This window comes from Budorcas taxicolor, chromosome 8, assembly GCF_023091745.1.
Source record: "Budorcas taxicolor isolate Tak-1 chromosome 8, Takin1.1, whole genome shotgun sequence".
NCBI classification, from domain to species: Eukaryota; Metazoa; Chordata; class Mammalia; order Artiodactyla; family Bovidae; genus Budorcas; species Budorcas taxicolor.
In genome coordinates, this window is record NC_068917.1 from 49,677,608 (window position 1) to 49,691,748 (window position 14,141).

Genomic DNA, 14,141 nt, shown 5'->3' on the forward strand with positions numbered 1-14,141 from the left:
GTCAGAAATGGAAAGATGCCTCCTGGCATGGAGCATGCTTGATGCCCCATTCATTCCCAGAGCTCATGGCTTTCTGAAACGACTAGTTCTACACATTCATCTCAACCCTTCTTTTCCCTCTTTCCCCTCCCTACCCATCAAGTGTGAACATGACTTAAATCCCCTGTGTTTTGCACTGGGCCAGATCAAATGTTTTCTTGATCACATTTTAGTTAACAACTCCCAAGGAATGACTTGTTTCGCTCAGCTAAGAATAAAGCAGGTGAGTTTCAAGAAACAGGAACAGGTGAATTTCAGGGAGAATTCGAGGGCTGGATTCTTGAGCCTCCTGCAAAGCTTCTTAGAAGGTTTAGTTGTGCTTGCTTTCAAAGCTGTGAAAAGCAGACATTCTGGAGAGTCTCCTCATGGACAGACTGTCCCCTCGGCCTTCTGGCTTGGAGGACTTACTCCTCTGGAAGGGATTTCTCAGGCTTGCTGTGTTCCGCTGCCTGTCGAGTTTGTCACTGATGGAGAAGCTCTTCCTGGTGTGGGCATATGGTGTGCTTGGCTCCTCTGCTGAGTAGCTGTTGGCGCGCTCTATCTTGGGAACTGCGATGTTGTTGGACAGGGTTCTGTCTGAATTATCACCCTCCTGGGGGGGCATTGTGATGGTGGCTCTCCGGCCCTTGGCCTCATTCTCCTCACCGTCAGAGCTGGGGTGACTCAGTTCTGCCTCCCGCTCGGGGTGGCAGCACGATTCCTCCACTTTCCCTCCAAGACCTCCCAGGAAGGTGGTTCTGTCAGCAATCACTTGAGGAGCATTGACACATCTCGTGTCAATACAGTCTGTAATACTCGTATATTCTGCTGTTTTCATGGGCACCCCAAAGTTGGCATAACAGCTCCTCGAAGGAGAAAACATAAAGCTATGTGATTTCACAACGGAGGCTTCTTCTAGAAGAAATGGGGTGGTGGCTAGGTAGCGGCTACTTTTGGAACGCTCAATGGTGTGGTACATTGGAGGGTCAGTGTCCCATGGGTTTTGGCATTCTGGGATGTGGGTATAGTCTGAAGAAAAAGACCTAGTGTCCATGGAGGTGATGTCCTCAAAATCAATGCTCCGGCTTGGCAGTCTGTCTGTGGGTGCAAGAGTCGCGTAGGCACTACTTGAAGGAGCTGCGGAAGGTACTGGAGCTGAAAAGCTTGGTTCTCCCAGCCCAAGGATGTTCATGGGATTGTCCAGTGGGTCTATATCACAGTGGAGCTCATCCATGGCAGAGACATAGATGTCTATACATGAAGATGGTCTTCTGGAGTCGGGAACAATGGCCAAGGTGTTTGCAGGGGCTGCAGGAGCTTTGGATTCTTTTGCTACAGAGTGGGAACTAGTAGCTCGGTGTAGGCTCAGGGACCTTTCTTTAAAAAGACTCTCCAACTTTTCTATCCCACCTTTGTCTTTCATATTGACTGAATAGAAAGAATGGCTTCGCATACGGGGCATTAAGGTTGGAGAAGTTGGGGACAAGGTCTCCTCACCTGCAGGGTCTATACTCTCTTGGAGCTTGAAGGTGTTCCCCTCCTGGCTGTTGAAGCTGCTCTGGCGGACAATGTAGGCTGCATCTGTGCAGTCCGAGGAGGTCCGCGAGCGGATTTTGTTGGACTCAGCCCGCTCTAGACCCGTCAGGCGCTCCAGGGCTGTGGCCATGCGCCCGATGAGGTCCTCGAGCTGCGCCAGCCGGATGTCCACGGTCTGGAGCGAGGCCTTCATGCAGTGCTCCCGCTCGTTGACTTCCTCCAGCCGCATGGACATATTCTCCACCCTGGGCGGGAAGAGAGAACCAGAGTCACTCTGGGTAGTTTCTCTGCAGGAGGCTGTGGAGCAGGGACAGAGGGGCTTAGAACTGTGCCCCAACTTGGCGCCATCACTGTCCCACTGGGGGGAACTGAGGGGGTGTGGGTAGTGAGAAGGGGTGGAAAGGAGAGGACGGCTGTGACCCTGTCACTGGGAATCACAGAACTCCAATCTTTCTAAGCTAGAAAAGGCTTGAGAGTTGATTGAATCCAGCAGTTTCTGGCTACTAATCCCCCTTCCCTCAGGGAAACTCAGTCCCAACAACTAAACATTAAGGCAAGGAGGTCTTGAAGTGGAGCGGGGCCAAAGTCCCACTCTTTCCTACCCTCCTGGCTTCACTGTGGCTTGGGGCAGGGTTCAGTGACCTAAATAAGGACTAGGATGTTGGCTTAACAGTCACCAGCAAAATGAGATGAAAAAATTTGGATGACTTTATCCAGTTTTGCAGTAGAATTGTAGAATGTAGCTATTCTTACCGTAGTGTACATGTAAAATTTGTATTTTATGGACTGGGATTATGTTTATTTTGCATATACATAATAATCTTTTGTTATTGTTCTTATTCACAACAATCCTTTTAGAAAGTAGTGCCTCCAAAGGAACTGATATGGTCCTGTTACTGAGTCACCTGGGGTTGACCTTATTTAACCCAATCCTTTCATTAATAAAGGATAAACAAATATCAAGAAATTTAGCCAAGATTACATAATTTGTGGTAAACTCTAGAGTGGCTATCAATAAATCATCCTACGCCTCTCTCTGTCTTTCCAGGTAGCTGATCCAGGTGCTTTCTATCCCAGTTATTTCTATAGTCCCCATTCTTAAGGGTGTGATCTGTCTCATATTCCTCTTTGCATTTCCATGTTGCCAGCCCAATACCTGCCAGATGTCAAGAAAGGCTCACTGAACAAATCATTGTGACAAACTTGATTTCAATTGTTTAATGGGTTGCTAGGCCATTTACTTATAAAGACAGAGACCACATATTTAAAATAAAATTGTGCCATATTTTTCACTTGTTCAAATTAACTTGGAAAGGACAAACCAAAGCCAAGTTTTGGTTTGAGCTTAAACTTTCACTTTTAAATGTCAAAAGGCAAATCTTGGAGAATCTAAATAAGATCTATTCACAACTTTTTTTGAGAGGATAAAGATACTTTCCCAATTCTTCCAATATGCACAGCAAATTACTTGACCATTGACCCTTAAAAGGAACATGGCTGCATGCTTTACAAAAGATGATAGGAATTAGAGCTAGGTCCCGCCAATTGTTGTGACGGTGGTGGTGGTGTGTTAACAATAGCAGCACCTCTATCAGTGAAGAATATATATTTCAATGCCAGAAGGAGATATAAGAGGCATGTGGTTTCTCTCTCTGAGGGACCTATAGGTTTAAAACACACACACACACACACACACGTATAAAAGCCTACTTCTTCTGCTGGCCAGAGTGGGAATATGTGATTCTCTTACCTTTGCAACAGCCTCGCCCGCACCCCCACAACTCACTCTGCTCTTTTATCTCTCAGTTTCCCTTCATCAGTCTAAGTCTCCGGACTGCTCTCAAGAGCCCTGCTTCAGAGACTTTTTTTTTTTTCTTTTTGCTCCTTTCTGCTGCTCCATAGCCAGTTTGGCACCTCTAGGGTCTTGGCACACTCTGCCACAATGCTCAGGTATATTTCCAAAAGACTTGTACACTGAGCAATTCTGTATCTGGCAAACCCAATGCTACTCATCCAGCTAGCACAGATGATTCAGAAAGAAAATTCAACTTTTTCCTATTTCACTTGTTTTGTGGTATACATGTAGGCCAAGAAACAAATTACTTACAATAATAATTTTGTGTGTCTTAGAGACTTACAATTGACTTTTTCATCATCTATCCTATGGAGTTTGCAAGTATTACAGTTTGTTTTTGCAATGGAATACGCTTTTGGTAAGTAGATAAAAATACTGCTTCATTAAATGCAGGAGTGGGACAGATGGTACATTTCTGTAAAATGAGGATTTTTGTTTGGGATACTTAGGTATTGAGTCCACCTAGCTTTCTAGTGTTGGCAGAGTTACAAAAGGCAGGATAATTTTCTTCCTCCCTCTCCTGTCCTTTCTTGGAGTCTGGTGTATACAGGGTTGGTAGGGAAAGAGATAAAGATGTTCTCTGAGTATAACTGCATGTGGTTATTGGTTTGAGCATGGGACGATATCTCCCTGCACTGTGGGGACCCCCCTGCGCACCCTACCTCACTTTAGTTCCAGAATCCAACACTGCAGAGAAAACTAGCTGGTGAAAGGCTGAGCTAAGGCACCAAGAGGCAATGAAAGAGTAAGGACTTGGTTGTGGGGAATAAACAGAACCCAGACACTAAGGATCCAAAGGAATGGGAGGAAGAAAGGAGGTACAAGGAAGAAGGGGGTCCTCCAGGAAAGCAAGGAGGTGCACAGTGGGAGCCTCAAGAGCAAAGATAAAGAAGCATGGCTCCAGGGGGTAGAGCTAGTGGAGAAAAGCATTCTAGAACAAGGTCAAGGAGCTGTTCTTCACCAAATCTTAACTGTCCTGTGGGCTCTGAGGTGGTTTGGAATGTAAGACTTGAATTAAAAAAAAAAAAAAGGACTGTTTGATCTGTTTTCTTTCAGAATCCTGGATGTGTTTAACCACTTGACTGTACGTCAGTTAGGTCACTGATATAAGTGATAGGGGTTTAATGTAGGAGTTATAAAAAATATGAAAGTTCCTAGACTCAAACTTACATACGCTTGTTCCATACATAGAGTTCTTCCCTTAATCTTTAAAAAGAATTCTCGAAAAGTTAATTTGTCAATGGGCATGTGTTACAGATGTAAATAGGTATGAGAAACAAATCAAAAGTTTTGGCTTATAGGGGTAGTTTCCAGGAGCTGACTCTGGTCAAATAACAGGAGATCATATGGAGATAAGAATGATAAGATTTTATGGATCAAAAGGAATCCTCAAGAAGATACATATGGCAGTGACTAAGTTAGAAAAGAAAAAGGAATTTGGAAAGAAAGATGTTGTATGGGAGGAACACTTTATTTTTCTTTCCTTCTTTCAAATTTCCAGATCTTATGTGACTTATTTCAGAATAACTCAAGAGACAATCACAATAGGCACCCAACAGAAACCTGCAAAGGTATGAGGTGGTTCTTGTTCCCAGGAGGCCAAGAAAGCAACAGCCAGAAGCCCATCAAAGGGGACTCAATAGGCTGGTTATAAAAAGAAATCCAGGTCGTAAGACAACCAGCCTCTAACAGCCAAAGTGATAAGGAAAAGGGCATTCAAAAGAAGATTCTGGCAGCACAGAAAATTTCAACTTCAATATGCAATATGTTAAGGATTACTGTATTCTTGCCACCTCTTCTTAATATCTTCTGCTTCTGTTAGGTCCATACCATTTCTGTCCTTTATCGAGCACATCTTTGCATCAAACTTTCCCTTGGTATTTCTAATTTTCTTGAAGAGATCTCTAGTCTTTCCCATTCTGTTGTTTTTCTCTATTTCTTTGCATTGATCGCTGAGGAAGGCTTTCTTATCTCTTCTTTTTATTCTTTGGAACTCTGCATTCAGATGCTTATATCTTCCCTTTTCTCCTTTGCTTTTCACTTCTCTTCTTTTCACAGCTATTTGTAAGGCCTCCTCAGACAGCCTTTTGCTTTTTTACATTTCTTTTCCATGGGGATGGACTTGATCCCTGTTCTCCTGTACAATGTCATGAACCTCCGTCCATAGTTCATCAGGCACTCTATCAGATCTAGTCCCTTAAATCTATTTCTCACTTTCACTGTATAATCATAAGGGATTTGATTTAGGTCATACCTGAATGGTCTAGTGGTTTTCCTACTTTCTTCAATTTAAGTCTGAATTTGAGTCCAAATAGAAAAAGGAGTACATCAAGGCTGTATATTATCAGCCTGCTTATTTAACTTATATGCAGAGTACATCATGAGAAATGCTGGGCTGGAAGAAGCACAAGCTGGAATCAAGATCGCCGGGAGAAATATCAATAACCTCAGATATGCAGATGACACCACGCTTATGGCAGAAAGTGAAGAGGAACTAAAAAGCTTCTTGATGAAAGTGAAAGAGGAGAGTGAAAAAGTAGGCTTAAAGCTCAACATTCAGAAAACGAAGATCATGGCATCTGGTCCCATCACTTCATGGGAAATAGATGGGGAAACAGTAGAAACAGTGTCAGACTATTTTTGGGGGCTCCAAAATCACTGCAGATGGTGACTGCAGCCATGAAATCCACGCTTACTCCTTGGAAGAAAAGTTATGACCAACCTAGATAGCATATTCAAAAGCAGAGACATTACTTTGCCAACTAAGGTCCATCTAGTCAAGGCTATGGTTTTTCCAGTAGTCATGTATGGATGTGAGAGTTGGACTGTGAAGAAAGCTGAGCGTCAAAGAACTGATGCTTTTGAACTGTGGTGTTGGAGAAGACTCTTGAGAGTCCCTTGGACTGCAAGGAGATCCAACCAGTTCATTCTAAAGGAGATCAGTTCTGTGTGTTCTTTGGAAGGAATGATGCTAAAGCTGAAACTCCAGTACTTTGGCCACCTCATGTGAAGAGTTGACTCATTGGAAAAGACTCTGATGCTGGGAGGGATTGGGGGCAGGAGGAGAAGGGAATGACAGAGGATGAGATGGCTGGGTGGCATCACCGACTCGATGGACGTGAGTCTGAGTGAACTCTGGGAGTTGGTGATGGACAGGGAGACCTGGCGTGCTGTAATTCATGGGGTCGCAAAGAGTCGGACACGACTGAGCGACTGAACTGAACTGAAGGATTATTGTATTGTGTGTGTTTACCTTCTAGAAAATTCTTTTTTTTCTGATAACCTCAAAATGTAATTAAAGGAAATATGATAAAAGGAAAAAGACAACTGGCTGGTCATGCCTGTTCTAAATTTCAAATATTCCCTGGAGTGCTAGCAGTTGGATGGGTGTAGGATGAAGAGCAGAGACAACTTCAGATCACATGAGCCCAGTTGTGGGGGCTCTTCTGGGGGCAAGGGGTATACTGATACAGGTTTTCAGATCAAAGACAATGATGCAGAGCAGCTAAAGTGAACTCTTGCTTATCCATAGACTGAAACTTAATTTGTGAACTTTAGGGTCACCTACCCCTTTCCTACGGGCTTTCCTCATAGCTCACTAGATAAAGAATCTGCCTGCAATGCAGGAGACCTGGGTTTGATTCCTGGGTCTGGAAGATCCCTTGGAGAAGGAAATGGCAACCCACTCTAGTATCCCTGCCTGGAGAATCCCATGGACAGCGGAGCCTGGCAGGCCATAGTCCATGGGGTTGCCAAGAGTCAGACATGACTTAGTGACTAAATGACGACAAGGACCCTTCCCTTTGGGCCACTTATCCTTCTAATTAACTCTGGGACCAAAAGAGGGGAGAAAAGTTAAACTTGGATCTATCAGTGGAGATAGCAAAGATCAGCTTTAAAAAAAGATACAGTGACAAGTGACTGAAGCTCCTCTTTTATGACTTACACTATTTGGGGATTATTTATAAATTTCATATATTGTAAATTATTCTCTCTTTGTTATGAAACATTGTAACCGGAAAATACTATTAATAGTCATTGTCTAATACTTTTTGGATCTAGGTAAAGTGGAAAAACGGGGCTATAGAGCCTATTGGTTTGGGAAAGATAATGTTAGATTAAAAGATGATAACAAGGAATGATGTATATTTCAGTTTGCCTAAATTGTTATTGTCAAGGAGAAAATTCAAACTGAAACTTCTGAAAAGTGGAGCCCAACAGCTAGGGTGATGGTGAGGGTAAACTAGAAGCTGTAAGTTAGGGGTCTGAGGACCAAATCCCTATGGGAGGGCAGATCAACGAAGTACATGAAGCAGGCAAAGCATAAGAGACAGTGGAAGGTTCTGTGGCAGAAGAGAGCATGTCCAGGCCAAAGGCTTTCAGAGTGAATTTTAACAATCACTGTCAGCTCAACACAACAGCCCTCTGTGGGCAGGTGTTGCCCACGAGTGACCAGTTTGCAAAACCTGCTTTAAATGAGTTAAAGGGACCAGAAAAGAACTTTCATCTGTGATCACCAGAAAATCTAGGTGACCCTTAAGAGCCAAAGGGAAATAAAAAGAAATGCCAGGAGACTGCAGATAGGAAATGTTTTCTCAGTACTCAACATTCCTGATTCTATGAATTATGGGAGTGTGACATCAATTCTAGGCAGCATTATAGAATGGCTTGTTGTTGTTTAGTCACTAAGTCGTGTACGACTCTTTGCAACCCCATGGACTGTAGCCCACCAGGATCCTCTGTCCATGGGATTTCCCAGGAAGAATACTGGAACAGATTGCCATTTCCTTCTCCAGGGGATCTCCCCAACCTAGGGATTGAACCTGTGTGTCCTGAGTCTCCTGCATTGGCAGGTGGACTCTTTACCACTGAGCCATCTGGGAAGCCCATAGAACAGCTTAGTCGTAAGTAATTAAGCTGATGCTATCTTTTGGGTACTTTAAAGAGACAGGATTAATTAACAGGAGGTTCAATATTAATCTTGTCTCTCTTTTGATAATCTAGACTAACAAAGAAACATAGATGCACAATATTTTTCAGAAAGTACATTGTGATTTTAGTAAATGGGTTGATACACTAGGTTGACTGGAGAAATGTAAGTGGAATTAAAGACAAATTTCATAGCAATGAATGCTAAGTCTTGATTTTAGGTTAGAAACAAACATTTCCAAAGAAGTTGGAAGATATTTGAAATATCTCATGTGAAAAAGGCTTGGTTTTAATTAATTGTAGGCTCACTCTGAACCAAAGATATGACTTGGCTGCTATGATGGTAATGCAATCCCATAGCAAATAAAATGTGTAGATCCAAAAATAATAACTACCAGTTAAAACATAATATCTCATGTATGTTATCTCAATAACTTTAAAAATTTTAGTTAGGTATTTATACCACAGGTATGTCCCCATTTTACTGATTGGGACATAGGTTCAGAGGAGTTAAGTAACTTGTTCAAGGTCACACAGCTAGTTACTGCAGAATTAGTATTAAAATCTTTCCATTTTACTATGTTTTTTCTCTTGTTACAGAAGGGACTTCCCTGGTGGCTTAGATGGTAAAGCATCTGTCTACAATGAAGGAGACCTGGCTTCAATCCCTGGGTCGAGAAGATCCCCTGGAGAAGGAAATGGCAATCCACTCCAGGACTATTGCCTGGAAAATCTCATGGACAGAGGAGCCTGGTAGGCCACAGTCCATGGGGTCACAAAGAGTCGGACACGACTGAGCTACTTCACTTTCACCTTTCCCTTGTTACATGTTCTTTTCCTATTGCACTCTGTAAGCATTAGGTTAGCATATAGTAGATGATCCGGAGAAGGCAATGGCTCCCCACTCCACTACTCTTGCCTGGAAAATCCCATGGACGGAAGAGCCTGGAAGGCTGCAGTCCATGGGGTTGCTGAGAGTTGGACACGACTCAGTGACTTCACTTTCACTTTTCACTTTCATGCATTGGAGAAGGAAATGGCAAACCTCTCCAGGGTTCTTGCCTGGAGAATCCCAGGGACAGGGGAGCCTGGTGGGCTGCTGTCTATGGGGTCACACAGACCCGACTGAAGCAACTTAGCAGCAGCAGCAGCAGCATAGTAGATGATCAAAAACAGTAAGTGAATGAATAAAGGCATTGAGTCTAGGCTCTAACTCTAACACAGAATTAGGTTCCATTTAGATACCACATTTAAAGGGTGATGTTGAAAATTCAAAGTGCATATTGAGAAAGTGGGCAGGGTAGTGGAAGATCTGCTGTACACATGCTAAGTGGTTAAAGGATTTGGGGACATTTAGTTTAGAAAAGATAAAGCAAATGGGAGATGATGGTGATATTACCATATGTGAAACATTCTTTCAGAGAGAGTAGAATGTAATTTTTTCTGTATTCATGAGGCTGGTATCTAAGGCAGCTTCTCCCCCTTCAGAAGGTGCTCAAATAGAGGCTGAGTGTAACTGGATCATACATTCTTTCAAAGCAAAGTCCTTCTATCCCCACTCCAACCCCAGGCCCTGCTCAGCACATGCTTGTTAAATTGCTGCTGGTCAGATGTGTAGGAGAAACACTGCTTTGGGTACAAGCAGTCTGTTCTTGGGCTTCCCTTCTGGTTCAGCTGGTAAAGAATCCTCCTGCAATATGGGAGACCTGGGTTTGATCCTTGGGTTGGGAAGATCCCTTGGAGAAGGCAAAGACTACCCACTCTAGCATTCTGGCCTGGAGAATTCCATGGACTGTATAGTCCATGTGGTCGTAAAAAGTCGGACATGAATGAGTGACTTTCACACACACACACAATCTGTACTAATGACCTCCAGAACTGTTCCAAATGTAAGGTACTGAATTTTATTGATGTATGTTCCACAGTGAATAATTCTGCACTGTCCTATCCTACTTGGGACTTTAAGCTTGTGCATTATATTCCATTAGTGTTCCCCAAAGTGTGGTTCAGGACTAGCAGTATTACCATCAGCATTACTGGGAAATGCAAGTTCTCAGGCCCCACCATAGACTCGGTGAATCAGAAACCAAGGATGTAGGTGGATGCCCAGAAACCTGTCTTGTAACAAGCTTTCCAGATGATTTTAAGGCTTTCTAATGTTTGACATCTGTGAGTTAGATGTTTCTGGCTGTTCCTGCCTTGGGTGTACACTAGAACTCAGTGAGACTGTGCTTTTTGAGGACAGAGCTCTGCCTTATTGCCTGGTACACAGTCAAAGCCCCACTATGCATGTATTGAAACAGAATCCACTAGTTAAAGGATGATGAGCACAGAATTTGATGGCACAAACTCCAAGGATTGGTTATTGTAAGCCAGGGTAAAAACATCCTCAGAAAAGAAGGTAGTTACAGAGTGAAGTAAGCCAGAAAGAAAAACACCAATACAGTATACTAACACATATATATGGAATTTAGAAAGATGGTAATGATAACCCTGTATGCGAGTCAGCAAAAGAGACACAGATGTATAAAACAGTCTTTTGGACTCTGTGGGAGAGGGAGAGGGTGGGATGATTTGGGAGAATGGCATTGAAACATGTATAATATCATATAAGAAACGAATCGCCAGTCCAGGTTCGATGCATGATACTGGATGCTTGGGGCTGGTGCACTGGGACGACCCAGAGGGATAGTACAGGGAGGGAGGTAGGAAGGGGGTTCAGGATGGGGAACACGTGTATACCTGTGGCAGATTCATGTTGATGTATGGCAAAACCAATACAATATTGTAAAGTAATTAGCCTCCAATTAAAATAAATACATTTATATTAAAAAAAAAAAGAAGGTAGTTACCAATGTTGCTTAACGGCTTAAAATTTTGGTTATTTTAATATAATTATTACTAGCTAGATATTGTCCCAAATAAGTAACAGCATTGGTTACGATCAATTAGCTCACTGTATTTTGGAACTGTATTGCTTTAGATACATCATGGTCGTTACTATATAAAAATGGCAAAGACAAGGGTTTCTCAGAATCAGTTCCTCCAAGGTGTTAATGATCTCCTGAATATTGTATTGGGTCCTTCCTATACATACTATTTGGTGACAAAAATATAATTTAATAATGATCCATTTAAATAGACAATTTTAGAAGTACACTTTTATTTCTAAAGAGATTCATGCAAATAAAACTTGAATAAATTAATTGAATTTTAAAGGTAGTAGCAAGGGAAGAAACAAAGCAAAGAACCAGCTCTCAAGTTTTCTGATTTCAAATCTCTGTATTGAGGTTATCTAATAAGAGGAGAAAATTATAAAATATATAGTATAAAATGTGAATAGTTAACTTACATAAATTTAACATATGTATTCACATGTGAGTTTATGGATACTTACCTATCATCTCTCTACCCATCTATCTATTCACCTAGCTAGCCAGCTAGCTCATGTCGAACAGGACAGCCGATTTCACCTGCCACTTAGAAAGGACATGTCCTGGAGAATGAGTGAAATGGGTAATGTGGATCCCCTCCCTCCCTTGGTTGATCTCTGTTCCCTGATGCCCCTCATGGTGCTTCTATTGTACTGAGTATAATTCTAGTGTTTAAAGACATTACTTTTGGTACCTTTGCAGATGCAAAACTACTACCATCACCACCTAAAGCAGAACTTCAAATAAACACAGACAGAAGCTACAGAAGCAGAATGAGGCCTGGGCTTAGAGTCACTTCTCCGGCTCCTGGGCTTAGCTGTGAAATCACCCTGGCCCTCTGGGCCCCGTTACTCCAGAAGGTCAGCTAACGCCTAGGTCGCAGGGAGGGCTGCCCTGCACTCTGTCCTGATTTCTGGGAATTGTTCATCTTGGTCACCTTCCTGAAGGGTGGGGCTCAGTAACTCCCCAGAGAGGAAGAGGGCCTTGGGGAAGAAGTCTCTGGAAGCATCTGTAAATGTGGGGTGAGAGCCTCAGGTGGAGGTGCTCTAGCTCCATGTTCCCATTCAAAGGGGCTTTGAGACAGGCCACAGTTTGCACGCCCTGGTGTCTGCACTTCTCATGCTAGTTCCCCAGAGAGACAAGGACTTCTTTGCACCTTGATATTCCTCCCTCTACCTTTCTTTCCTCCCAGGTCTGCAGTTTTCTGAATCCAAAAAGCCATTGCAAAGGGTCCTGGACACGTGCTTTGCAAATATGCCTGAGTAACGGACAATGTGTCCACATGGCACCATTTTATGGGAACTACATGGCTAATATGTCCATTAATAAATAACTTTTTCAAGGCCTTAGCATGAGAGAGGTCTTCAGATTTGCAGCTTCTTCCTCTGTTTGCTAGAAAATTGCTTCACATCATATCATCATAAAATGTTCTAGTTTGTAATGACAGATGTGTATAAAATCTGTGCACGGCTTTAAATTTCATTAATATTGGCCAGTACCTATGGATACAATCACTAAATGGCATGTGTGTATATAACCACTTATCCAGACTGCATTCCTTAAATAAATGATGGGCCAGGGATAGAAAAATGCTATTTGTGTCTTTTCTGCAGAGCCATTAGAGAAAATGTATGAAGTGGCTAAGCAGACAAAATGTCATTTCATGAAAACTAGACGTGACTGACTCAAATCTTAAAAGTCTGAGTCATATATCAACCGGTGTCATCAATGCATCATCCTTTTCCTCACTATTTATAAGTAACTTCTGCCATCTTTATATTGCAAGTGCTTAAAATTTAAAGTTGCACTAATGTTTTGTAATACTTGGGGTGTTCTTCAGAAAAGCAGTGCCCCAAATGCTAGAATATGCCAGCCTGGAATGAAGTTTGTATTCGACTACAGCAAAATGAGGAAAATCAGAAAAATGTAAATTTATTTGCATAAATTTAGATTTATTAAATTTAAAGTATTCTCTTCTCTTCTCTTTATTTTGAGATTTTTTTCTCACAGCCCTGCTGGTCTATAAACCTATTTGGTCAGTGAGATCTAAAACTGTATAATAAGTAAGTAGAAAAAAATATGCTTTTATTTCTTTGCTTTTACCTTGTTCTATACGAATTGAAAGAAAAAAAAATAATTGAAAAAAAAAACACCCTCAACAATTATTCTAATTCACAAGTCTCTTGCTGTTGTTTATTCAGAAGGCATTGAGCACCCATATAAGCCAGGCCTGAGGACCATCTTGACCTTTGGAGAAGATGCTCAGTGATCTACATGAAACACAAACTTGATGAGAGCCTTGAGTTGGGCTGGGCCTCTCTTGGTTTGTGTCTAGGTCTGAACTTTCCAATTTCTGGTCTGAGCCAACAACTCTTGCCCTGTCCTGGACTCAACAATCTCGAGTGTCCAAGAAGGGCGACTTCTACTGCCTGCTGGAGAAATCTAGGACTTACAAGTCTGGGATTTTGATCTATAGACATTTCAGACAATGTTCTGTTCTCTCATAAGCTCAATGATTTCTTGTACAATAAAAATAAGCAAAAAGGGGGGGGGGAGGGATCTCTGTTTCCTTTGTGGTCCTGTAAACAAAACCAATTGATAAGGCATGCCATGGAATAAAACATCCCAGGAGACATGCGCCCAGAGAACACACCTTTCTGAAGTCACCCGTATCCTCTCATCATTGGACGAGTTGAATCGATCATCCTTTTCTCTGAAATATTCCTCTATGCACTGCTCCTCAAAATCATGTACTTTCTTGAGCTCATCATCAGTTATGAAGAGCTCTGTGGAAAAGATGAGCGATATGAGGCAGAGAAGTAAAAGCAACGAGCCTGATCTGTGGGCCTAACGACATTCCGAACTCAAAT

General features: G+C 42.3%; 1 protein-coding gene across 1 annotated transcript in view; it reads right to left on the minus strand.

The window, feature by feature from the left end:
- Window positions 1-349: 349 nt before the first annotated feature.
- Window positions 350-14,141, minus strand: part of TRPM3 (transient receptor potential cation channel subfamily M member 3) — a 937,530-nt gene continuing 923,738 nt past the window's right edge. The window contains exons 25-26 of the mRNA XM_052644496.1: window positions 13,925-14,057; window positions 350-1,799 (exon numbers count right to left, since the gene is read on the minus strand). Coding sequence (XP_052500456.1) covers window positions 350-1,799; window positions 13,925-14,057 — 1,583 coding nt within the window. The remainder of the gene's footprint in view (window positions 1,800-13,924; window positions 14,058-14,141) is intronic.